General features: G+C 33.4%; 7 protein-coding genes and 1 long non-coding RNA gene across 11 annotated transcripts; 1 reads left to right on the top strand and 7 right to left on the bottom strand.

Annotated features, from left to right (window-relative positions):
- Positions 1-250: 250 nt before the first annotated feature.
- On the bottom strand, positions 251-1,263 carry LOC147920297 (uncharacterized). Its single transcript, XM_087501001.1, has 2 exons — positions 1,237-1,263; positions 251-724 (listed from the first exon to the last, which is right to left on the bottom strand). The coding sequence occupies exons 1-2, from the start codon at positions 1,261-1,263 to the stop codon at positions 251-253; spliced, it is 501 nt and encodes a 166-aa protein (XP_087357127.1).
- A 696-nt stretch (positions 1,264-1,959) lies between these two features.
- On the bottom strand, positions 1,960-2,716 carry LOC147920296 (uncharacterized). Its single transcript, XR_015591317.1, has 2 exons — positions 2,577-2,716; positions 1,960-2,249 (listed from the first exon to the last, which is right to left on the bottom strand). It is a non-coding gene; the product is annotated as an uncharacterized LOC147920296 (long non-coding RNA).
- A 945-nt stretch (positions 2,717-3,661) lies between these two features.
- LOC104765511 (uncharacterized) lies at positions 3,662-6,046 on the bottom strand. 4 transcript variants are annotated; one of them, XM_087502440.1, is made up of 3 exons: positions 4,549-5,856; positions 4,146-4,444; positions 3,662-4,026 (listed from the first exon to the last, which is right to left on the bottom strand). In XM_087502440.1, exons 1-2 carry the CDS (start codon positions 5,854-5,856, stop codon positions 4,427-4,429), a joined length of 1,326 nt encoding a protein of 441 aa, XP_087358566.1. In that variant the 3' UTR covers positions 3,662-4,026; positions 4,146-4,426. The 4 variants fall into 4 exon arrangements, with proteins under 4 accessions (XP_087358566.1, XP_087358567.1, XP_087358564.1 ...); XM_087502441.1 differs by having other exon boundaries at positions 4,151-4,444; XM_087502438.1 differs by having other exon boundaries at positions 4,146-6,046.
- Positions 6,047-6,077: 31 nt separating this feature from the next.
- On the bottom strand, positions 6,078-8,264 carry LOC104765510 (oxaloacetate tautomerase FAHD2, mitochondrial). Its single transcript, XM_010489232.3, has 7 exons — positions 8,039-8,264; positions 7,666-7,831; positions 7,394-7,446; positions 6,997-7,059; positions 6,615-6,665; positions 6,418-6,535; positions 6,078-6,328 (listed from the first exon to the last, which is right to left on the bottom strand). The coding sequence occupies exons 1-7, from the start codon at positions 8,150-8,152 to the stop codon at positions 6,213-6,215; spliced, it is 681 nt and encodes a 226-aa protein (XP_010487534.1). The 5' UTR covers positions 8,153-8,264; the 3' UTR covers positions 6,078-6,212.
- Positions 8,265-9,666: 1,402 nt separating this feature from the next.
- Positions 9,667-11,976, top strand: LOC104765509 (bidirectional sugar transporter SWEET16). Its single transcript, XM_010489231.3, has 6 exons — positions 9,667-9,820; positions 9,964-10,000; positions 10,126-10,336; positions 10,664-10,828; positions 11,398-11,517; positions 11,601-11,976. Exons 1-6 carry the CDS (start codon positions 9,787-9,789, stop codon positions 11,727-11,729), a joined length of 696 nt encoding a protein of 231 aa, XP_010487533.2. The 5' UTR covers positions 9,667-9,786; the 3' UTR covers positions 11,730-11,976.
- A 71-nt stretch (positions 11,977-12,047) lies between these two features.
- On the bottom strand, positions 12,048-12,977 carry LOC104765508 (DNA-directed RNA polymerases II and IV subunit 5A-like). The gene is made up of 4 exons (XM_019241269.2): positions 12,777-12,977; positions 12,458-12,643; positions 12,270-12,383; positions 12,048-12,173 (listed from the first exon to the last, which is right to left on the bottom strand). The coding sequence occupies exons 1-4, from the start codon at positions 12,975-12,977 to the stop codon at positions 12,048-12,050; spliced, it is 627 nt and encodes a 208-aa protein (XP_019096814.2).
- Positions 12,978-14,056: 1,079 nt separating this feature from the next.
- LOC104765507 (phylloplanin-like) lies at positions 14,057-15,068 on the bottom strand. The gene is made up of 2 exons (XM_010489228.3): positions 14,787-15,068; positions 14,057-14,581 (listed from the first exon to the last, which is right to left on the bottom strand). The coding sequence occupies exons 1-2, from the start codon at positions 14,965-14,967 to the stop codon at positions 14,304-14,306; spliced, it is 459 nt and encodes a 152-aa protein (XP_010487530.1). The 5' UTR covers positions 14,968-15,068; the 3' UTR covers positions 14,057-14,303.
- A 6,192-nt stretch (positions 15,069-21,260) lies between these two features.
- Positions 21,261-22,302, bottom strand: LOC104767554 (phylloplanin-like). The gene is made up of 2 exons (XM_087502442.1): positions 21,935-22,302; positions 21,261-21,754 (listed from the first exon to the last, which is right to left on the bottom strand). The coding sequence occupies exons 1-2, from the start codon at positions 22,167-22,169 to the stop codon at positions 21,471-21,473; spliced, it is 519 nt and encodes a 172-aa protein (XP_087358568.1). The 5' UTR covers positions 22,170-22,302; the 3' UTR covers positions 21,261-21,470.
- Between the last annotated feature and the right edge of the window lie 369 nt (positions 22,303-22,671).

The raw sequence follows: 22,671 nt of genomic DNA, 5'->3' as shown, positions 1-22,671 counted from the left end.
ATTGTAAATTAATGATGTTTTTTTTTTTTTTCAACCAAACATTAATCTAGAAAATAACTCCAAGGTTGGTTGCCCAAACCGGAGGATAAAAGTTTACAAAACAAGTTTTAGAAGATATAGATTTCGAAGAACGAACCAGATAGTCCCCCGTATGTTTGGCGTCCGTGTAATCCTCGAAAGCATCAAAGATGGGAAGGATGGTCGGAGTAAGCTGAAGTCGTCCAACAGGTTGGAGAAGGCGGGTCATTCGTCAGGAGACTGCACCATCAGCCATCGCCACCAGTTCTGCACAATCCGTCTCAAAGTTCTGACAGTCAACACCCGCCGCCAGTATGGATTCCATCGCCCAAATCAAAGCCTGAAACTCCGAATGTAGAGGGGAAGGACTGCGTCGTTGACTCCGTGCTCCCATTAGCACTGTGGTATCCTCACTATTACAAAACCACCATCCCAAACCTACATGCGGATCTGAAGCCTTCCAAGATCCATCAACCTGACACCGGGGAGAAGGATCTCGAGTCTCCACAGGCAAGGGATCGAGGGAATCCGAGTAGAAGGACTTGGCCTCTTCCAATAAAAATTTGTCATTGGCCTCTTGATTAATAACCTCAATTGGCTCCACCTCATTGCCCTGAAAAACGATTTTATTCCTATCCTTCCAAATTGACCAGGCAATCCATGGTAAGCGGAGACGTATATTTGAAGCGTCCGACTGGGATGACACCTGCCAAAAAAGAAAATCTAGGTTCTTGTATATGGAACAATAGGGAAAGCCCCCAGAACTTAAGTCAACCGGAGATAAGTCCCAAATCCGACGGGAATGAGAACATTCAAATAGTGCGTGATTTATAGTCTCCACCTCTGAATCACATCGTTTACATAGGGTATCGCACCGAACAACCCGATGAGAAAGTCGTTCCATCACAGGGAGAGAACGAGAAGCAATCTGCTAGAAAAAGTGTTAAACCTTCGGGGGGACCTCAAGTTTCCAAGCTTGTACTCTAAGGGCCGTCATGCACGGCCCATATTCAACCTACGTAAATTATTCACGTGCGAGCTGATAACTCTATTTGTCCGAGTATTTTCTTGATTTAGTATAGTGCCAAATCAATTTATCTGGTTTACAGAATTTACTGATCTCCATAGTTTGACTAATCTGGAATTCTAGATATCCGCCAGGTCCATAAACTCCTGGATGGCAATGAGGTGATGCTAATTTTTGGTGGGACTACATACTGTGAAGACCAAAGTCCAAAACGACATGGCTTTGCAAAAAGGCCTATTGGGACCGCGGCCCAATACGTTACCACAAATCAAGCAATGTCCTCAACGGCTACCTGCAATACAAGGCAAAGAAAGGATGTTAGCAAATAAGACAATATCTGCAGAGAGTACGGCTGTAACAACTAAGAATCGTTTTGCAGCTCTTCAATCCTACGACAACAGTGACGCCACGTGACAATGATTAGAAGAGCCTAGAACTTAGGTTAAAACCTTTGTATCTTTGTATCCTTCTATATAAAGGAACAAATCATTGTAACAAAAACTATCGATTGAGATAATAAAGAATCAATCTTTCCTCCTTCTCTATTCCTCTGTTTCTTTCTTCACATACACCATATGTAGGAGACGTTCTCCCATGGGATGTTTTAAATGCAACACTGGTGACCCTAACCTCAAGGCCATCGTAGCTCCCAATAACGGTAGTAATGTACTCGAATGGCCAGTGGACATTGAACGTTGCAACTTGCAAGCTACATCACAAGAAAGTAGGGAAAAATTCTTAAAACAGAGAAGTGTAATGAAAATATACCAGCTTTTACTGAAATAGTTTCAAACAATGTGATCTAGTTTTTTCTTACAAGTGATGAAAGCAAAATCTCAACCTTTATTGTTATGATTTTTTAATAAAAAAATGTAATATATTTTCTATTTTATTTCGGATGACAATCGGATAAATGTTGATAGCAAGATAGTATATCATTTATTTGTAAAGATTTTAACAATGTGGTAGAATTTTAGATCAAGATGATCGGAATACGAAAGAAAAATTCATTTTTTTTCCTAATAAATTTGCTATCTGATGTGCATTGTTTCCCCGCGGTATCCTCTGTTCACCTCCGTCCTTGGTGTACTCAATATCGAGGTACATCACTTGGTTTTTTTTGTCCCCACCCTCACTTTGGTGACACCGTCAAAGACACCGTCGTTGAATTCCATCCCGATGTTACTAGCATCGCCGTACGGTCCTACCTTGTGTGAAGACATTTCTTAAAAGTTTGATGTAAAAAAAACCATTTTTGTTTTGTTGAAAGTATAAGAAAATAGGTATTGTAATGAATGAGTCTGGTGGGGATGTATGTGTGGTATATATATCCACAAGTTTTCATTGTTTTTTTTTACTTTTAGTTACCCATACGTTTCAAACATTTGTCATAAAGCACGAACGAGCCAGTGCGCTACACTAAACCCAATTTCGATTTCCACGTTATAGTTTCTTTAAGAAAAGTTCTAGCAACAGAGATTGTTCTTTTTCATACAGGAAAAATGGAAATTTGTTAACAATTTTTTCTTACCTTAGCTTTTTGCTTTTTACACATTAGCTCCAAAACATTTATTAAAAAGCTCGAACGAACGAGTGCTCTTTCACCAAATTAATCCTCTTATGTTTTTTTTGGACAAGTTTTTTTTTATTTAGTTTGGATGTGCCTCCTACACATATTTATACTGTAATCTTGACTATTATATATATACAAGATCGTAAGCCTCTTTTTACTATATGATTATAAAAAATAATAATTGCTATTAAATTGCAAATATTTTTCTTATTAATTGCAACTATTTTCCTATTGAAATTAGTAATTTAATAGATAACTTTCCAATTAGAATTAGTGATATAATAGATTACTTTTGGTTTTATATATTTTTCAAAAATTTTAATTGTAATCCTTTTGTTTTTAAGATTTTTTAATTTTCTTCTAATGATTAAATAATTTTTTTTCACACATGTTAAAATATTATGGATATACTTGACACATGTAAATATTATATGAATTACTAACTTTCAAAACCCAACTTTATATAATAAAATATATATATATATATATATATATATATGGCATCTCCAAAAAATAATAACTTGAAAGGGAACTGAATCCAGAAAAAAAAAACCATATTTTCAATAGGTTTTGAATGGCTGTGGATTTTAAAGCTATTTTTGGTTTTAGATTTTTTTTTTTTAAATCTACATTAAGATTATGCAAAAATTGGTTTTCTTAAAAATTAGGAATCAGGTTTTTGTTAGGTCTATTTTTTCAATTTTCAAAAAAAAAAAAACAAAATCTATGTTTTACTAGTTTTTCATTTTTTAATCGTGACTTAAATTCTTTTTTCTGTTTTTCTTTTTAATAAATTATTAACATAAAATGTAAAAACTATAAACCAAAATTTAGAATATAAAAACCAAAAATTAGATTTCAATAACCACTTAAAAACTTGTAAACATTCATGGCCTTTTTTTATTGAAAACACTATAATATATTTCCTAATAATTAATAAAAGCTAGGATAAAAAGAAAAATCAATTAGATGAAAATAATAAATAATAATAACCAGAAAAAGCTAAAATACAAAGGAGATTATTACGAACGAATAACACCTCATAATTAACAAGATTTTTATAAACTCTTTAGAAATCATTTAGAATCTTTCAGTTATTTACTTTCTATGATTTTTATCCAAAAACACCCCTAATTTAAATATTCCTTACAACACAGCTTTAGACGCCTACAGAGATCGAATTGAACAAGGGCAATACCGGATTCTCGAAGTTATTTTCTTATCAATTATTACAGGTTCTCGGTACATTAATCAACAGCTTTCCTAAGAATACTATATTCGAGACTTGAGTTATCTAACGCATAACTCTGGTTCGATGCGGAATCTCAAAGATGACATCTCCTAGTAAAGATATCATTACACAACCTATGTAGCAGACGGGACGAGGTACGACAACATTTTATTGCACCTGAAAATTTACAATTTACAACAAGAGTGGAGGTTAAATTTCAGTTACCAATACATCCTGAAGCTGTATAAGTTTCCTAATATATGCAACATGTGCTAATGAAAGGTATTTTATATAACCTCACATGTGTTGCAGAAGTGAGATTTTTATGGATTTGATTCTCGAGGCTCTCGCCTCTCTCGCTGTTTCATCCCATTTTCACCCAATATTTATTGAGCAGCTGCGTTAGCTCTCCCCAAACTGCAACTGCACCGTCATAGAACTCAGATGCTTGAGATCAAAACCATCGAAGTAACCTTAACTCCTCATGAGTTCAGCTCACGGTGGCACCACCTACTTATACACGCTTTCATTTTGTAAGAACCCATCTTGTATCATTTTCTTAAACAGCGCATCAGCTTCATGAATAAAGCCTTGCCTACAAAATCCCGATATCATTGTGGTGTAGGTAATAACATTAGGCTTCATTCCTTTGGAGAAAAGGCTACAAAATAAATCAAAAGCAGCTTCCACCTTACCAACCTTACACATCCCTTGAATAATGATAGTATACGTAACAATACTAATATCCATCTCTCTCTTCCGCATGTATTCGAATATCATCAATGCTTTCCCTACGTTCCCGTTATAACATAGACCATCTAACAAAACGTTGTAGGTCCTAATATCAGGAGGCGCACCACGAGAACCCATCTGACTGAAAATTTCTTGCGCAACATCAGGTCTTCCGACTAGACAATAACCCTGAATAAGAACGGTGTAAGTGATTGTGTTCACAACTAATCCTTTCTGGTACATCTCACAGAAGATCTTGGTCCCCTCCTCCACCCTCTTAGACTTGCAAAACCCATGTATGAGAGTAGTATAAGTCACTTCATTTGGGTGGCAACCATTGCTTTTCATCAAATAAAACATTCTCCTAGCCTCATCTAAACGACCATACATACAAAGCCCGTGAATCATCGAACTGTAAGTGAAAACATCAGGATCTATAGACAACCGAATCATCACCTTGTAAAGTTCTTCAGCCTCTAAAAGCTTCCCTACTTTCACAAACGCATCGATCAATGCAGTGAAAGTGATTACATTAGGTTCAATGTTCCTCTCCATCATATCTCTAAACAGCCAAGCAGCGTCACTCCATCTACCAATCTCGCAAAGACCGCTCACCAAAGCATTGTAGGTAACAACGTTCGGTTGAATCCCATTAGCCCCCATGTGGTTAAAAACCTCCACCGCGTGGTTCACATGTCTGTTTCTACAAAGACAATGAATCAACGTGGTGTATGTCACAACGTTAGGCCTAAACCCCATTTCCACAATCTCATCAAACAAAGCTATAGCTTCCTCAATCCTATTCCAATGACAGTAACCATTAACAAGAGAAGTAAACGTGAATAAGTCAGGCTCGATGCCAAGTTTCATCATCTTCCCAAGGAACGACGAAGCACGACGAGGCTGAGTAGATAGACAAACACAATTCATAACGATGTTGCAGGTATAGAGAACAGGCGAGATTCCCAGAATTCGGATTTGATCGAAGAGAGAGATCACAGCGTCGTACCTTTTCATCTTCGCGATAACGCTCAGTAACCTAGTGAATTCGGCAATTGAAGGAAGAGGACGAGAGTGAACCATACGAGTGAACAAATCAAGTGCCTCGCTAAAGTTGAGATCATCTCTCCAAATCTTTCGGTAATCGGAGAAAGCTCGAATCCAGAAACAGGAAGGAGCAGTTCTGTGGTTACCTATTATGTGTAGACGACGATGCTTATGTACAAGTAACCGTTTCGCTATCGACGCAAACCCAGTCGCGATGGATCTACGCATTCACAACTTTTGTCTCCGGAGTCATTTCACTGTATTAAGTTTCCGAACACTACACAAGAACATCGTGAAGACCAGAGAAGCGGCGGAGATTATTAGCTAGAAGAAGACGCAAAACCTAACTAAGCGACGGAGGCACGGACACAAACTCGCCGCGTAGTAAAGTTCAGTCTCTTTGTCAATCATTTAGTTTATTTAATATTTATATTAATTTAATTACATAATTTAACTCTAATGTGGAGTTTGAACTTGATTAACATGTATCATCATCACAATTCACAACAATGTTTACAAGATATAGATTGAGGATTATACACACAAACAAAAAAGAGTTATGACAAAAAGATTCACAAAACACACTATCTGAACAACGGCTTAACACGCCTACCGACATCGAACTGAACTTCAGAAAGACCGGTGATTCCAGCGGTTATCTTCTGACCAATCTTTACAGGTCCTATACCTTCTGGTGTACCTATATACATATAGACAAATCAAAACCTTTTACTCATATGTTGCAAGTTTTACGGAATCTCTTGATGATGGGGAAACAGATGTTTTTACCTGTTAATATGACATCTCCTTTGAAAAGGGTCATTACAGAACTTATGTAGCTGATGAGATATGGGACCTTGAAGATCATATCCTTTGTCCAACCTTTTTGTCTTGTCTCATCATCGACCTGTCACAGAGTAAAGAAATTCTCAAAAGGGAACACGGCAGCAGCTTCATATGATAACACAGAGCATGAGGAGCCAAACCTTTAGCCAAAGTTCCAGGTTATTGGGATCCAGCACCATTGCCTTTGGTAGCTAAAACAAGGTAAAAAGAAACCAAATTTAAGATAAAGAGGCTAAGAGTGTGTTTTGATATAAGTCTATAAGTAGTTAATGGATTCTGTTTGTTGCGCATATTCGCATATTGACTGGTGATGACAAGCACTCCAATCTCAGTTATATACGTACATAAATCCCAGTGGACGAAATAAGACTAAGCAATCTGCTATAAGATCCTAGCTACATATCTAGTGATCTCGGACGAGAGTAATAAATGAGTCAAAACTTCTAAGCTCTTATCCGTGGATTTTCACATGGTTTGGTAAACTTTACAATTTTGGGAAACAAGTTCCAGATAATGACTTACAACGGAGCTGATGGGAGTAAATGTATCCTGTCCTTTAGCAAGCGTACATGGGAGACCAGATGCCTGAAGACGAGAATTAAACACCTCATGATGATACGGTATATGCTTAAGTAAAGAATTGCATAAAAACACTGATGAGTGTGAAAACAGGACACAAATCTAAGATTTTGTTTACAGGAAAAGATGGAGAGAAACATGGAATCAATTGACAAACATATGTTATGATTCCAAACAGGGAAAACTCGACCAAATTATGGCTTACGAGCTTATAAAGACCGTAAAGGACAAGGGACAGATCGATTAGTAAATGGCAAAGCTTTGAGCATGCAAGAAAATTATTAAAAGTGGGAACTATGTAAGTAAAAACCCATAAACATTCAGAAAAATGGTTATCTACCATGGCAGACACTTGGAGTTCCCTAGCAGTCATATCAAGAGCAAGCGCATATCCTAGAGAACAAGGAGAAACATAAGCACACACCGTACATACTAAAAAGGGATATAAAAATTACTAAGATGAAAGAATACATACCACAACTACCATCACATACATACAGGTTAACCTTATTATTCCATGATGCACCAATAAGTATATTACCAACTTGTTTAAAGTTAAAGACTTGATTCTTACATCCACGAGGTAAGGTTACTTGTAAGTAAAAAATATACCTCCAATGTAATCCATGGCTAACCGTTCAGGGACATCTCTTGCTTTCTGTCCAATTACTACAGCGAGTTCCACCTCATGGTGAAGTGAATCCAGTGGATGTGGGATCTCTATTGTTCCACCGTTTTCCAGGTACGACGAAGTTGGCTTTAAGAACACAATCGGGTCCTACTTCCAGCAAATCACACAACACAAAACAGAGAGGGTCAAATCAAAATAACACTATGCATGAAGGAGGACCCCCAGTTATGTTCCTTTACAAACCAAATCAGTTTACGCGGCAACTTTCAAATCCTGTTCGATCAATTTCTCGAAGAAAACAGAAAGAAATGTGAAGAAGATTAAAAAAAAAAAAAAAAAAAGTAAAGTTCGTACCTTTGGGAGGGAGTTGCCAATTCCAAGTTCTTTGGCGTGAGAAACGTAATTGAGTCCAACGCCGACGATCTTTGTTCCCTGTTTGAACAACCTCTGAATCATCGAAGTCGCCATCTTTAGGTCAACCAACCAAGTCAACAACACACACTGACTCTTTTCTTTTTTGACTCTTCTTTTGTCTCTCTTCTAAGATTTGTTGTTTCACTGAGTTTACTCGATCCAAGACAAAGGGTCTAATATGAAGATTTTAAAGTTATTGGCCAAAAGTGGAAAACTACTTAAACTATTTGGACCTACATGCAAATAATTAAGCAGCCGCGTGTTTCACGAATTTAGACAGTAGTAGGATACCATGACGTGGATTTTTCAAGAAAACTGATTGCTTACCATTCTTCTAATCACTTTCATATAAACAAAGCATGTAGAAACAAAAATGTTGTTTTTTTATATTAAAACTTTAATTTGATCTACGAGACTCACATCATCAATTATCAAATAATTAAACCTGTGAAGATATGTTAAAGGATCAAATCTATTAAAAAAAATGAACAAAAACATATACATAGATACAAATCTTCATCCAAAAGAAAAAAACATGTAAAAACCTGAAAATTCTATATTATCAATGAAGATTAATATTTTCAGATATCAAGATTCTCTTTTCTAAAAAAAAAAGATAATATTATTTGAGGATAAGCTTCTACAACGAGTTTTTTTACATGGTAAAATTATAGGCAATGCTATGGCTGGACTTGGAATTTATCTTGAAAGGGATTTAGTCCAATAAGGAGATGTATCGACCTCTTAATCAACCAAATCATATATATTTAGTATGTTTATAAATAAAACAACAACAATAGCACACATCAATAGATAGACCATGGATGGTCGGTATAATGTTTACATTCGTACTAGCAATCAAGATTATATATCCATAATCCATCAGTCAACAATTTAGTTTAAAGTAAATCAACTAAGATTAATTCTTTCGGTCAACTATTTAGTTTAAAGTAAATTTTAAATTTAGGATAAAATTATTCAACTAAAGATTTGTCAAATCGGTGAAAATAGATAAGTTATCTATAATATATAATGATGTTTAGAAAACTTATCATAAAATGCCACAAGAAACCACTTTTGACAAAAAGAAAATCAAACTTTTAAAAATCTTCACTCCTAAATCTTATTATAATCCTTCTTAGTAAAATTTTATTACCACATGGACATGGTTATTTTAATATGGATCTTTTATAAGAAAAATAATATTATTGCAACTTTTTTTTCTGCCAGTAGAAGTATATATGTTTCACATGATGGACAGATTTCTTGTCCTCGTGATATTACGTACAGCCGTTCAAATCTTTATTAAATCTCTGTTTTCAATATAAGTAGAGTATTGAAAACTTAGATTATAAGAGAAAAAGAATCGTTCAACCTGAAAAGTGGAAATTGTAGAATAAGGTACGCACGATTCTACTTTTATCCTAATCTAAATATTCACATGCTACACGAGCCCTTTTAGTTTAACATTAGTGTTCTGTTCGTTTTGCTGTCTGAAAGAGAATTTATAATTTATTACTAATACTTTACCAAAAAAACTCACATATATATATATATATATATCTTCTCTCTCGTATGTGGACAGATAAACACAAAGTCGCCTCCTTATAATTTGCTATATCTCTCTCTCTCTCTCATCCTCTTTAGTCTTTCTCTATCTGCCTTCTTCAGAAACCCATCCCCCCAATATGGCAGACTTAAGTTTCTATGTTGGAGTCATAGGTAACATCACCATCTTCTTTGCACGTGTTTTAGTCTATCATCATCCTCATCAAGGATGATCACATATTAATTCACTTGGCCATGATCAAATTATCTTATATTATAAACTGATCATTAATTTAACTATATGATGATCGATGCAGGAAATGTTATATCGGTGCTTGTCTTCCTCTCCCCTGTGTGAGTTATAATTTATCTCATCACTCTTATCTTAATTCTCAATATGGTTTTTGATTTAAAATCTATAACAAGTTACAAGAAAATGGGAAAATTAAAATTTCATTATGATGATTTGATGAATATAGGGAGACGTTTTGGAAGATAGTGAAAGGGAGGTCGACGAAGGAGTACGAGTGTTTGCCGTACATTTGCACGTTGATGAGTTCGTCGTTATGGACATATTACGGGATAGTGACACCTGGTGAATACTTGGTTTCTACAGTCAATGGCTTTGGTGCTCTTGCTGAGTCCATCTACGTTATCATTTTCCTCTTCTTTGTCCCCAAATCCAGATTCGTAAGTTTATCTTTCGACCTATACAAGAGTTTTATGGTTTGCATTTTATATCTGATAAAGAGATCTTACGTATGCTGTGGTTTTATTTTATATGGTAAAAGTTGGTTGAATGCATTTTCATTTAATGGACAGATAAGGGATTACATTGGTCTGACTCAGATTCAGATCTGATTAGCAGATTTTTATTTATTATGATGACGTTCTTACTCAATAATTTCATTTCTAAATTATGTCTACTTGCTATATATATTATCAATAATCTAGGATTATGCTCCACTTAAATTTATGACTAATTTGATTTCTTTCATTTCTTTTTTTTTTGTTCAGTTGAAAACAATTTTAGTCGTTCTAGCTCTGAACGTGTGTTTTCCAGTAATCGCGATTTTGGGAACAAGAACTGCGTTTGGAGATGCAAACTCGCGTTCTAATTCAATGGGTTTCATATGTGCAACTCTCAACATTATCATGTATGGTTCGCCTCTTTCCGTTATTGTAAGTCTCTCTCTTCTTGATTTCTTTTTATCACAGTAATTACAGAGTATTTTAGTTAATTACATAATCAATCATCTACCTAACAAAAAAAAAAGGATTTTATATAGATGGATTGTCAGGGAAAAAAAAGAAGAGATATGAGTAGTGTTAGATACGTGTTGGTATGGATAAAAAAGACAAATATATGCAAATACTGGATTTCAGAGGAGATAGGATTATTGCATACCAAACTAAACGACTAAATTTCAAAAAAGAAAATAAAAAACTATTGTTTTTGTATTTAATCTGAGGGTCCAAGGCTGTTGCTTCATTTGGCTACCCTAGGACCGGTCTTGGGCTGTCGTATATTTTAAGTGTTATATTATCATTCAGCAATAATCGAGCCAACCACCGTACCACAGCTAAAAAGAGAGACATTAAATTGTATGGAGAGTGTTTTTCAGCACGTGTTTATAACTAAAAATATCAATGTCTATTCTATCATTACTAAGCGTGGTCATTTCATTTCGATGTATACACATAATTAATGTCGTTTTAATCTAAAATCATTTGATCATTGATCCGATCAGAAAACGGTGGTGACAACAAGGAGTGTTCAGTTTATGCCATTTTGGTTGTCGTTTTTCCTCTTTCTGAACGGCGCGATTTGGGGTGTCTACGCTTTACTCCTACACGATATTTTTCTACTAGTAAGTATCATTGTTTTGATATAAACTTTTCTAATAGGGACATAGATCATATAGTTAAATTGGTTTTTATTTTGTGTGTGTAGGTGCCAAATGGAATGGGATTCTTGCTTGGGACAATGCAACTCCTAATTTATGCGTATTACAGAAATGCCAAACCAATTGTAGAAGATCATGAAGAAGGCCTCATACCAAGCCAACCTCTCCTCTCTTAACCACTTTATCTTTTAATTTTAATCCATAAAAATAACTAAAACGAATACAAAAACAATTTTAATTCTTCACAAACAAAATAAAAATTTTCAATTCTTTTTTTTTGGGCTGAGTACTCTGTTTTGATGGCATCCTATTAACAGATCTCTTTATTTGTTTATTTTGTATTCGGATGTGCATACTTGCATGTGTGATTGTAATATAGTTTGATTCAGTTTATATTAAAACACAACCAATGATTCAAAACTATTGGTCACAAGCAACAAGCTTATGTCTTATATGATCAAATTAATATATAAATCATTGTCAAAAAGTTTTGGTTATACAACAAAGCGATAGGTAACATAACGACCAGAGATTTCACTCAGACGTGTGATCTTCACGACTTCGCCAAGTTTTAGTCCAAAGTATCTTGCGATTGGATCGGTGACATGAATCTTTGGAAGCTATATAACAATAACACCGAAGAGTTCCAAACTTTAATTACACAAAACTAACAACAACAATACTTCTTTCTATGCGAAAAAAAAAACTATACAAACCTGGTTCTCTTTCACCGTGTATCTCTCCAGGAAAGTTTTCTTCTCATCAGTAGTAAGAGCTTGATGCTCAGGAACAAAAACATGGCTCTTTACGTTCACTAGCAATTCCCCTTCCTAAGCCAACAATACTCAATGGTCAAGAGAACAAAAACCAAAAAGTGTTTTTTTTTATTATTATTTTAAATTACCTGGAAAACTTCAATATGAAATTTTGGATAGATTGCACTAATAGAAAGCTGAGCAAAGCTGGAAAAATCCTTTATATCTTGCACCACCAAAATTGCTCTGAAAACATTATCCGATTTCAACTTGTTCGTGTACTTCTTCATCTCCGCAACTCCGACTTTGGGCTTATTAGGGAAGAAAATATAGAGCTACACAATGAAATCATGCTTTGTATCAGTTTTGTTCTATGCAAATGCCAATAAACCAAATTGTATATCCACAAAGCTTCTTATAAGGTATAAACATATTGTAGAAACATTAATTATAAATACATATATGTACCTTCCCATTGTCATCGTTTTTCTTAGCTTTGAGAGTATTGAGAGCTTTCCTTTCAAAATCGTCCCCATATTTCTCAATAAACTCTCCTAGTGTCATCGTAATTTCCGAATCCTCGATAGAGTATCCACGATCCTTGAGCATCTGCATCAATGTCCTCTGGACTAGGTACAGTTTCTTTATCTCTTCGTCCGTTAGCGCCATATTCTCACCGATTTATTACACTGCTTTGTCACGTTCAGCTATTAGTTTCTCACAGGAAAATCAATATGCAAAACAAATGATGATCTAAGAGCTAGGGAGGAGAGAATCACGTACGAAATATGCAAAAAAATAGCAAAGGAGATGGATGTTTTTTAAGCGGCTGCGAAACCCTAAGAATATTTTACATCCAATTTATATATATATAAAAGGTAAAACGAAAGTAAACTTGACATTTTTTTTCTGGAGAATTTAATTATCAGGGTTTTTTTTTATAGTTAATGTCGGTTTGAAGTCCAATTAAAAAATCTGGAAACATGCCCATAGTTTTTCCTCCTAATCTAAATACGAAACTCTCGATGCCAGAAAAAAAAAAAAAAATCTCTAGTCCGAAAGTAATTACCATGTTTACTTTTCTTCACTGCCTAGTCGACATTGTGTAAAATTCTGGACCCTATTATAACACAAATTTCATAGAAATTATATTGGGATCTAATTTCAATAGATTTGGATAAACATATATATATATATAAAAAAGCCAGATATGCACATAACCGGGCATGGCTACAGCCTACATGCAATACAAATCGGAGGTGGTGTACCACTTTTTTTTTTTGAGGTTTTAACTCAATACCAAAACTTAAGAATTTGTATTTCTCTATTGGTCACATGAAGTGTTTTGAAATGTCTCGTTCCTAAGTTTATATATGTTTCAACTTGGTCCCCAACTTTTTTTTTGTTGAAAAACAGTCGACCCAAGAACTTTTGAGACGTGCAGAAGTTTTTATAAATTATATATATCACTATCATTACATATATCACTATCATGTATATTAGGCTCAGTTACGATGATTTATTCCAGGCCTCATATCATGATATGTATTTGTAGTTGTACGTACGTACGTACGTAGTTACGGTAAACTCCTTGTATAATTTAGTACTTTGTGAGCTAATCTATTTACAAGTCATCCGACTCACCCAATATATCTCATCAAATACCACTAATAATAAATTTTAATTATCTTTTTACATATTATATTGTCACCCAATCTTTCATTTAATGTTAAATAATATATTTAATATTTTCGACAATAGGGATTATATAAAAAAACGGAAAATATTTGTTACATTTCATTACAGCATTATGCAAGCAACACCTGAAAACAGAAGTTACAAGAGCTTTTATTTTAAAGACTGAGACATACACTTGACCTTATTGATGCATGCATACGCAAACAAACGTAGATGGTCATGACACAAAACACAAAGCAGAAGGGAAATACACGGTAACCGAACATAAAGTATATAGTACTTTATGTTTGGAATTAGTTAATTTGTGGGGACAAAGCCAGCTGGGACGATAGGGACTATGTTGAGGATACCGGAGACGAGGCTGCCGACGAGGTTTAACGGGGATACGAGTTGTCCGGTGGAAGGGAGGGTGGCGTTGCAGCTGGCGCGAGGGGTTGGGACGACGAGACGACAGCCGCTGAGGATTGCGGGAATCGAAAGTGCGTTTGTAGAAAGCATGAATATTCCGGCAACGTTAGTAGTCGTTTCCGATACGACTGTGTTTTGGCTTCCGCACTGGAGCTGGACGATCGCATCTGTTAATTAGTTTGCAGCATTATATTAGTACATATATGTGCATGTACATGCATGTCAACAAAGAGAGATCATATTATTTTCTGTGAATATTCATTAAGATGACAAAATATAATTTCGTTAATTTATCTTAGTCCGTACGTATACGTACGTATAGGTATAGGTATAGGTATAATTAAGTCTCTAGGTTGAGAATGGAAAACTTACTAACGAAAGCCAGAGTGGAAGTGCCATTGAGAGGGGCGCCATTGACAGTGCAAGATAGAACCCCAGTGATAAGGGGGACATTGACAAGATTAAGTAACTGAGCCTTAGCCATTGGAGACACCACAATGAGACACAACAAGACTAATGAGAAGGTTACGTGTTTGTTCTTGATAATTGCCATCTTTTTTTGGATTACTATAGACAATTGTATATGAAACTATTTAGAGTAGAGAGCAAATATTTGTTTGTGTTGCTTTGTGTTTGGATGTGATAAACTACTGTCTTATGCAGCTCTATTTATAGAACAATTTTTGTAGATCTCTCCCCTCCTATTTACTTTGCTCTTATGTAATTAATTTATATGATAGGCGTTTACTTTTTTATATACACTTAAAAAAAAAATCAAGTGAAAACGTCTCCATATATAGGGTTTAATAGCTAGTGAACCGGGGTCATAGAATGTAATTACAATTGTGTAAGTGTTTACAAACATTATATAAAGTTTGGTTTTCAAAGTTACTCATTAACACGATCGTGACACGTGTCAATTATATCGTTAAGATGTTGACACATGTCAATTCTAAATTTATCAAAACCTATTCTAAAAAGGGTATAGAAAACTAATAAAAAAAGGAAAACCTAATTTTATTGAAATTCTTTTTAAGAAAAAAACCTAATTTTATTGGGAATTTTATTTTCTTAAAAATGAGTACAATTTCATTTTTTCTGTCAAAAAATGAAGTAAAATTTAATAATCTTAATTTTAAAGTTTAAACCTTCTTACCGCTCTCTATGAATGTTAGGATTTGACTACTTGGTCGGTCTGTTGTGGTCGAATGTTGACAAAAAAAAGTTTCAACCTTGAGATATTTCACATACATTAATAAGATACGTGACATGCTATTAATTGATTATATTAAAATATGTTTATATATTTTTTTCTTGAAAATGCAAAATGCAAAAAAAAAAGTAATTACAATTCTATATAATAACAATATACATATGTATATTAGAAAGAATACAAAAATAAAGAAATAAATTTAGCTTAGAATAGGTGTAATCATAGTTACAAATACTTTATAATACAACAAAATTTTAAGTGTGGATCTTTAAAATATGTTGTTTTGTATATTTTGCTAAATATTTTCGTTCTTTGTTTGTAAGATAAGTATACATCCTTTATACTATAAACTAGATTAAAATAGCACGGATTGAAATTCATTTTATTTATATTATAATTTTTATATAAAATATAATTTATGTAATTGTTTTTAAAAGTTTTTTTTGGATAAAACATTATGCAATAAATCATATGTTAAATATGATGGCTTGAAAAACGAAACCTATTTTATAAGTTATTATATTATTAATGATTCTAGATAAGTATCCGTGCTATAACACTAGTTAAATTTTATTTTATATAAATGTTTGTATATTTATATTTTAAAATAAAATTTTAATATGTTTACGAGTTTATGTATTTGAAGTTATTTCAATAATGTAAATTCTACATCATGAATTGAATGTCATTATAAGACATAATTTTGTAAATTTGGTTTTTTCAAAAAGAGTTATTATAGTATGAGTAATTTAATATATTGTTATACTTTTTTTTTTAATATACTTGGTTTCATGAAATTCTTTCATGTTATAGTGACATATTATTGACATTGCTATAACAAATCATTTTAGAGTGTTTATAGTTTCTAACTTTTATATCAAGTTTCAATATCTTAAAAATACTTCAAAATAAATTATTTAAAGTTTATTATATTATATAAAATTAGAAAATTCAACAAAAAATATGAAATTAAATCTAAATATTCAAATTTTGACCCGTTACTCAGTGAAAATTTTAATTCAATAGATATTATTTTTAAAGAATAATATTACTAAACCTTGAATATTTTATATATTGAACAATTTATATTTGTTTTTAAAAATTCAACTTACGGTATATCTGGAAATAAAACTATTTTTAATTATAATAAATAATATGATAATTTATTTGTTTCACAAAATAGGCTCATATATAAAAATGAGAGGTGAAGTATAATGATAATTAACAAATTAATATGTTAAGTTAGATACCAAAAAATTTTATTTGATAAATAATTTTAATAAAAGAAATTAATATGGTAAGTTAGATGATATGATTTTTTAGAATATTCTCTTTAAGATTTTTGGAAACAACGTGATCTAGTAATAAAATCTTCCGAAAATAAATTAAGGTTGCACCCACTATTTAATTTGTAACCAATTAATTTATTAATTAATGTATAACCTATTTATAACCAACTTATTAAAATTATATAGTTTACAAAACAATATTGTGTACTGTACCAATTAAATGTTGACATGTCAGCCAAAAAAAAAAACAAATTAAGTCATTTTAACTTTAACAAAATAAAAATCATAATTAAAAAGAAAAACAATTTAATTTCCTAAATACACGTTCATAAACCACGATCTCAAACCGTTTTATCTCCTATTAAACTCCCAATTATATCTCCCTGCATCATTTTATTTTCACAAAAAAAATCTGATTCATTCTAATCTTTTTTGTGTTTCTCTTAAATTGAATAGCATGACCATGGAAGGAGATGTCTTCTCTGCTATACTGGTGTCAATCGGCACAAATAGATCCAAATTTGCTTTAGGCTTGAAGAAGACATGCAAAAAACATGCATGTAAGCCCCCATCATGATGTTAGAATTTTAATTTTGTTTCGCTTACTCTTTCTTCCAAGATGTATATCTAATTGATTCAACAACGGTTTATAATAGGTTTGAGTCGATGGTTGAAGCTTCTAAAGGAGATTCAAGTCGATGTTTGAAGCTTCTAAAGGAGATTGACGACAAAGAAGAGCATATATAGCCTCCAAATTTTTGTAGACACTTCGGAATTTTTTGGATCAAAGGACGAACTACAGAGAATCCCCGTACAAGTATATCCCATCATCAATAACAACTTGGTGTGTTTCATAATATTACTGTAAAATTGAAAATGACGAACGATTTTATTTATCTGATTTTGTTTCCACTTTCTATTGTGACTTTGGTGCTTTATGAATTATGATCTTATCATATGTTTTTGTGTTTAGGACCAAACTATTATGTGGTAGTGAAGATAGAGCCACATGTGGCTAGCAGCTTTTTTTTTTAGTTTGATTTATTAGTAGGATGTTAATATGTAACTGAAATTAATAAAATTATTTTTTAAAAACTTTAGAAACAAAAAAAAATATTAATAAAAATCATTTGGTGAACTCAAATCTGTAGTATAGAAAAACGAAATTTTTGTTACTAAAAATGGTTTTGCTTAATTAGTTTTTTTTCATAAAATTCAAAATTATTCTTTTACTATTAAATCTGATCTCATTTTAAGTTTTATCCGTGCTGGCGTGCATAGCACGGGTCTAATACTAGTACTGTATATAGTTTATAACTTTGTATCATTAAAGACAATTATATTTGGTAAAACAACAATTTTTGGGTCTTCCATATATATTATTTTACCAAGAAATCTTGTTCTCAAATAACAAAATAAACCATACGATAATCGAGAACTTAAAAATTCTCCATAGCGTGAGAAATATTTTTGAAGTTAAATCTAAAAGAAAAGATGTCAAATTTGATAATAGACAAGGTGATTAAAGAGATGGCTTGAGAAAGAAAGACACGATACTGGACTACACTTTTAACTTTTAATATACCTTATATGTATCCTAAAAGTTTCGGTTCAAGAAAACGATACAGTGAATCCTTAAATAAAACGACACCCACATCTTAGTGAAGGGGGTGTCCTACAGTTTTGAGTTCTTTTTCCTCCGTATGTTTTTTTCTTATATATAAAAAATCAACCCTAAACAAGTAGTAGACTCTTGATAAAAAGCAAACCCACCAGCCATCTTAGCTTATGTAATAGACTGGTCCATATGGAATCTTTTTTTTTTATTCTTCGACTTTGATCAAGTTGTATATATTAGTCGTATCTCGATCAAGTTGCCTTACAGGTAACTTGTAATTTCTCAGTAATTGTTTGAAAGGCATTACAAATCCTCACAAAGCTGTTCGGGAGTTTAAACAACAAAATAAATTAATAATGACTATATAGCACTACAAAAAAACAAGGTTATAACTGACGGTATTTTTGACGAGCAACTGTCTGTCGGTAATTACCGACGGAATACTGACCGATTTCTGACGCTTTAAGAATTTATCGGTTTTCCGTTAGAAAATTACCGATAGACGAAATCCGTCAGTAATCTGTCAATATTTCTGACGGATTACCGACCAAATTACACCGTTAGTACACACCGTTGGAATTTAGTCGGTAAATATATCCGTTGTTGTTGTCGCTCGTATATTATTCGATTTCCGACAGTCGTAAATTTACATCCGTCGGAAATCCGTCGGTAAATGTATCCGTTATTATAGCCGTTTATATTATTCCCGTTCCAACGGATTTCTAACAAGTCAAATTAATATCCGTCGGTAATCTGTCGGAAATGACGGACTTTCTCGAAATTCCATCGTTAAATCGCTGGTTTTTCCGTCGGTTTAACGGATATTTTCCGATATTGATCGGTCGGTAATATCGTCGGAAATATATCTCCGACGGATGTGTGACAGAACATTACCGACGAGCTTACCGACAAACCATTCTCCGACGGATTTCCGACAGGTTTTTACCGACGGATTTACCGACAAACCGACTATCAATATATCTGTCGGTAATCTGTCAGTAATTGTTTATCAAAAATCCGTTGGTAATTACCGACGAATTTCTGATGGATTTTTTTTCCGATAATCTAGAACTGACGGACATAGTCCGTCAGTAATTTGTCGGTAATGAATGTTTCCGACGACTTACTGACGATTGTGCTCGTCAGTTTTAAGCTGTTTTTTTATAGTAAGAACCTCAAGTAAATGGTAAAAATGGGACAAGACTTTGGAAATCTGAGGTTTTTTATCACTATAAAGGATGTACGTAAAGTATATTTCTAAACATGTTATCGCTTCTGGTTGTGAGGCCAGATTAAGATTTATTTGAAATTTATAAGTATATGTGTTAGAGTTGTAATGTCAGGCTTAGTTCAGTTACTATGAATCTTTTCTTTTTTACTTTTTTTTCTGAATTTTGCAGGGTATTTTCTAAGAGCATGATTATCGGACATATCTCCCCTTGGGTGTTAAAAAAATAATTAATAATATTTTAATTGAATTTATTATTTAAATATTTTTTAATTTATGTAACCAATCAAATAAAAATAGGTGGTAGATTCAGTGTCTTTATAGATCTGGGCAGAAACACTTCTTTTTTCTCTTTCCACATTTTTCTCATTTTTTTTTATTTTTTTTTTGTTCTAACCATCTGTCGGGTATGTCCGATAATCATGCTGGTTTCTTTGGCTATTAGAGAAGAGAGTCATCATGATTAACATAAGTACAATATGTTCACATGAAATCATAGATTTTGAAACAGATTTATTACATTGCAACATTCAGTGATTAAAAAATTTGTCACCTTTGCCCAATATTCACAATGTTTACAGCTTCTTGGTTGGCCCAAATTAAATTCTTCCACTCATGAAGCCAGTGATCATTTAGTCTCATTTTCTTTGGACCCTATACCTTTTACATTGTACATGCTCAAACAAATATTCTTGGGCTCATGGAAAAGTTATATTCCTAACTAGCCCACTAAATAATTCTTATATCCAAATCAACCCAAACGCTGGTTTTCAAAGAACAAGAAATGTAAGGAAGAAGAATGGAAACAACAGCCACCATCGAAGCTTCCGCTGTCCAAACTCGAACAGTATAAACCCCATTGTTTCTTGCTCATAAATAGGAAAGTAACAACAAGCATCTAAACTTGCAAAACAGTTCCCATCCTCTCCTTCTACATCTCCTCTATGTCTTACTCTTGAAGATGGAAGATCACTGTCATAGCTACTGCACCCACCTCACCGTCACGTTGGACTTTCCAAGCCTTTTAATTAGATCCTTAGACAACATGTCGCCTGAGTCACAATGAAACATCCCGGTGGAGTAACTTGGTAACTTATTAATAGTTTACAAATTATATCGATATAGTACTAAATTTTAAAGTTAATCCATTTGCGAATCATGCAATCTAAATCCTCATATATAAACGGAGCTAGAAGTTTTGTTATTTACATCAACTGGAGCAGAACTAGCTAGAGTATGTCGTTTAATTAGTTGTTTCTATATATATATATATATATATATATATATATATATATTCCATGATAATTGTAATCAGCGTATGGACTCCTAAATAGAATGCATGTACCGAATAAGTCATTGCATATTATGTTGACATGTACTTCTTCGCATATTCTCTATAATGTTTTTTCTTTTCTTTTTGGGTTTGATATGGCAATGGACGCTCACCCCAACCATTCATTTACATAGACGCATGCACATATATTGACAAATTAATATATTTGAAAAGGGAAATTGTTAATTTATATCATTTCACAAAAGCATTATACATTTAAAAACCTGGAAACAAAATTACAACAGAAGACTTTGAAGATTGAGACATAAGTCTAGACCTTATTCATGCATACGCAAGCAAACGTAAATGGCCATGAGACAAAACATATTAAAAGAAGGGAAACACACTGTAACCGAACATACATATAATTTGGAATCAGTTAAGGAGATTAAAGCCGGCAGGGATGATATCGACGATGCTGAGGAGGCCGGAGACGCTGCTTCCGATCATGGTTAACCGTGAGACGAGGCTGCCGACAGAAGGGAGTTCAGCGTTACAGGTGGAGAGAGGGGTCGTCACGACGACCCTACAATCAGAAAGAAGTGTGGAAAGCAACATCTGAATTGCGTTTGTAGGAAGCGAGAATAATCCGGCAGCGTTCGTGGTCGCAGTTGAAACAACTCTGTTTTGCCTTCCGCACTGGAGCTGAACTCCTGCATCTGTTCGTTTGCAGTATATATAGTAGGATTAGTAAATTTGAGTGTACGAAAGATTATTACTTACTATAGAAGACAAAACAGTTGCTGAAATTTCGTGAATTCTATACATTTAGTAGTCTCACAATATTGTTGGTTTTATAATTAAACTTGGTATATCATAAGTTCCTAAAAAAAGCTTACTAGCGAAAACAGGAGTTGAAGTGCCGTTGAGAGCGCCATTGAGAGAGCAAAATATAACCCCATTGATATTGACGAGATTGAGAAGGCCACCAACGATACCACCAACAAGACCACCAAGACCACCAAGGCCTCCAAGACCACCAAGACCAAGCTGAGCCTCAGCCACTGGAGACAACACAATGAGACACACCAAGATCAATGAGAAGATCATGCGTTTGTTCTTGAAGATTGCCATGCTTGTAGGTTAAGATAGACAATTATATTGCATATGAAATGATAGACTGGAAAGTAAATGCTTTCTTGTGTTTGTGTTGCTTTTAGTTTTGGATGTGATAAGTGTCTTCCCCATGCAGCTCTATTTATAGAACAAGTTTTATAGATATCGCCCCTCCTATTTATATTGCAACTTTATATCTAAAGTCTCTAATGATGCATTTGCTCTGTTATACAATTTTACTAGAATTGGACGAGTACGGGTTAATATTTATTTTGTAATTTTTATTTAAAATGTTATATATATAATTGTTTTATTTGTTTTAATTTTTTTTTGCTCAAACACTATGCCATGAAATCATATGTTGAATATAACTTATGAAAATAACATCTATTTTGTAAGATCTATTCTAGCAGATCTAGATTTTGACCCGCGGTACATTGCAGTTTAAGTTATTTGATAAAAATAATAATTTCTGTTTGTTAATTTTATTTGATTTGTTTAGTTTTTAAAATTAGATATT

This window comes from Camelina sativa, chromosome 19 (genome assembly GCF_030686135.1).
Source record: "Camelina sativa cultivar CO46 ecotype springtype chromosome 19, ASM3068613v1".
NCBI lineage: Eukaryota > Viridiplantae > Streptophyta > Magnoliopsida > Brassicales > Brassicaceae > Camelina > Camelina sativa.
The sequence above is the reverse complement of the archived record's forward strand: the minus strand, read 5'-3'. Positions and strand labels throughout refer to the sequence as shown.

Coding starts and splice junctions, on each gene's coding strand:
- LOC104765508 (XM_019241269.2), bottom strand. CDS start 12,977: ATGGCGCTAACGGACGAAGAGATAAAGAAACTGTACCTAGTCCAGAGG. Junction 12,644..12,776: donor AAAACGATGACAATGGGAAG/GTACATATATGT, acceptor TTCATTGTGTAG/CTCTATATTTTCTTCCCTAA. Junction 12,174..12,269: donor ACACGGTGAAAGAGAACCAG/GTTTGTATAGTT, acceptor ATTGTTATATAG/CTTCCAAAGATTCATGTCAC.
- LOC104767554 (XM_087502442.1), bottom strand. CDS start 22,169: ATGGCAATCTTCAAGAACAAACGCATGATCTTCTCATTGATCTTGGTG. Junction 21,755..21,934: donor TTCAACTCCTGTTTTCGCTA/GTAAGCTTTTTT, acceptor GCAAACGAACAG/ATGCAGGAGTTCAGCTCCAG.
- LOC104765507 (XM_010489228.3), bottom strand. CDS start 14,967: ATGGCAATTATCAAGAACAAACACGTAACCTTCTCATTAGTCTTGTTG. Junction 14,582..14,786: donor TTCCACTCTGGCTTTCGTTA/GTAAGTTTTCCA, acceptor ACTAATTAACAG/ATGCGATCGTCCAGCTCCAG.
- LOC104765510 (XM_010489232.3), bottom strand. CDS start 8,152: ATGGCGACTTCGATGATTCAGAGGTTGTTCAAACAGGGAACAAAGATC. Junction 7,447..7,665: donor AGCCATGGATTACATTGGAG/GTATATTTTTTA, acceptor CTTGTTCTCTAG/GATATGCGCTTGCTCTTGAT. Junction 7,060..7,393: donor AACTCCAAGTGTCTGCCATG/GTAGATAACCAT, acceptor TCTCGTCTTCAG/GCATCTGGTCTCCCATGTAC.
- LOC147920297 (XM_087501001.1), bottom strand. CDS start 1,263: ATGTCGTTTTGGACTTTGGTCTTCACA. Junction 725..1,236: donor TTTGGACTTTGGTCTTCACA/GTATGTAGTCCC, acceptor CTTTTTTGGCAG/GTGTCATCCCAGTCGGACGC.
- LOC104765509 (XM_010489231.3), top strand. CDS start 9,787: ATGGCAGACTTAAGTTTCTATGTTGGAGTCATAG. Junction 9,821..9,963: donor TTTCTATGTTGGAGTCATAG/GTAACATCACCA, acceptor TGATCGATGCAG/GAAATGTTATATCGGTGCTT. Junction 11,518..11,600: donor TACACGATATTTTTCTACTA/GTAAGTATCATT, acceptor TTGTGTGTGTAG/GTGCCAAATGGAATGGGATT.
- LOC104765511 (XM_087502438.1), bottom strand. CDS start 5,856: ATGCGTAGATCCATCGCGACTGGGTTTGCGTCGATAGCGAAACGGTTA.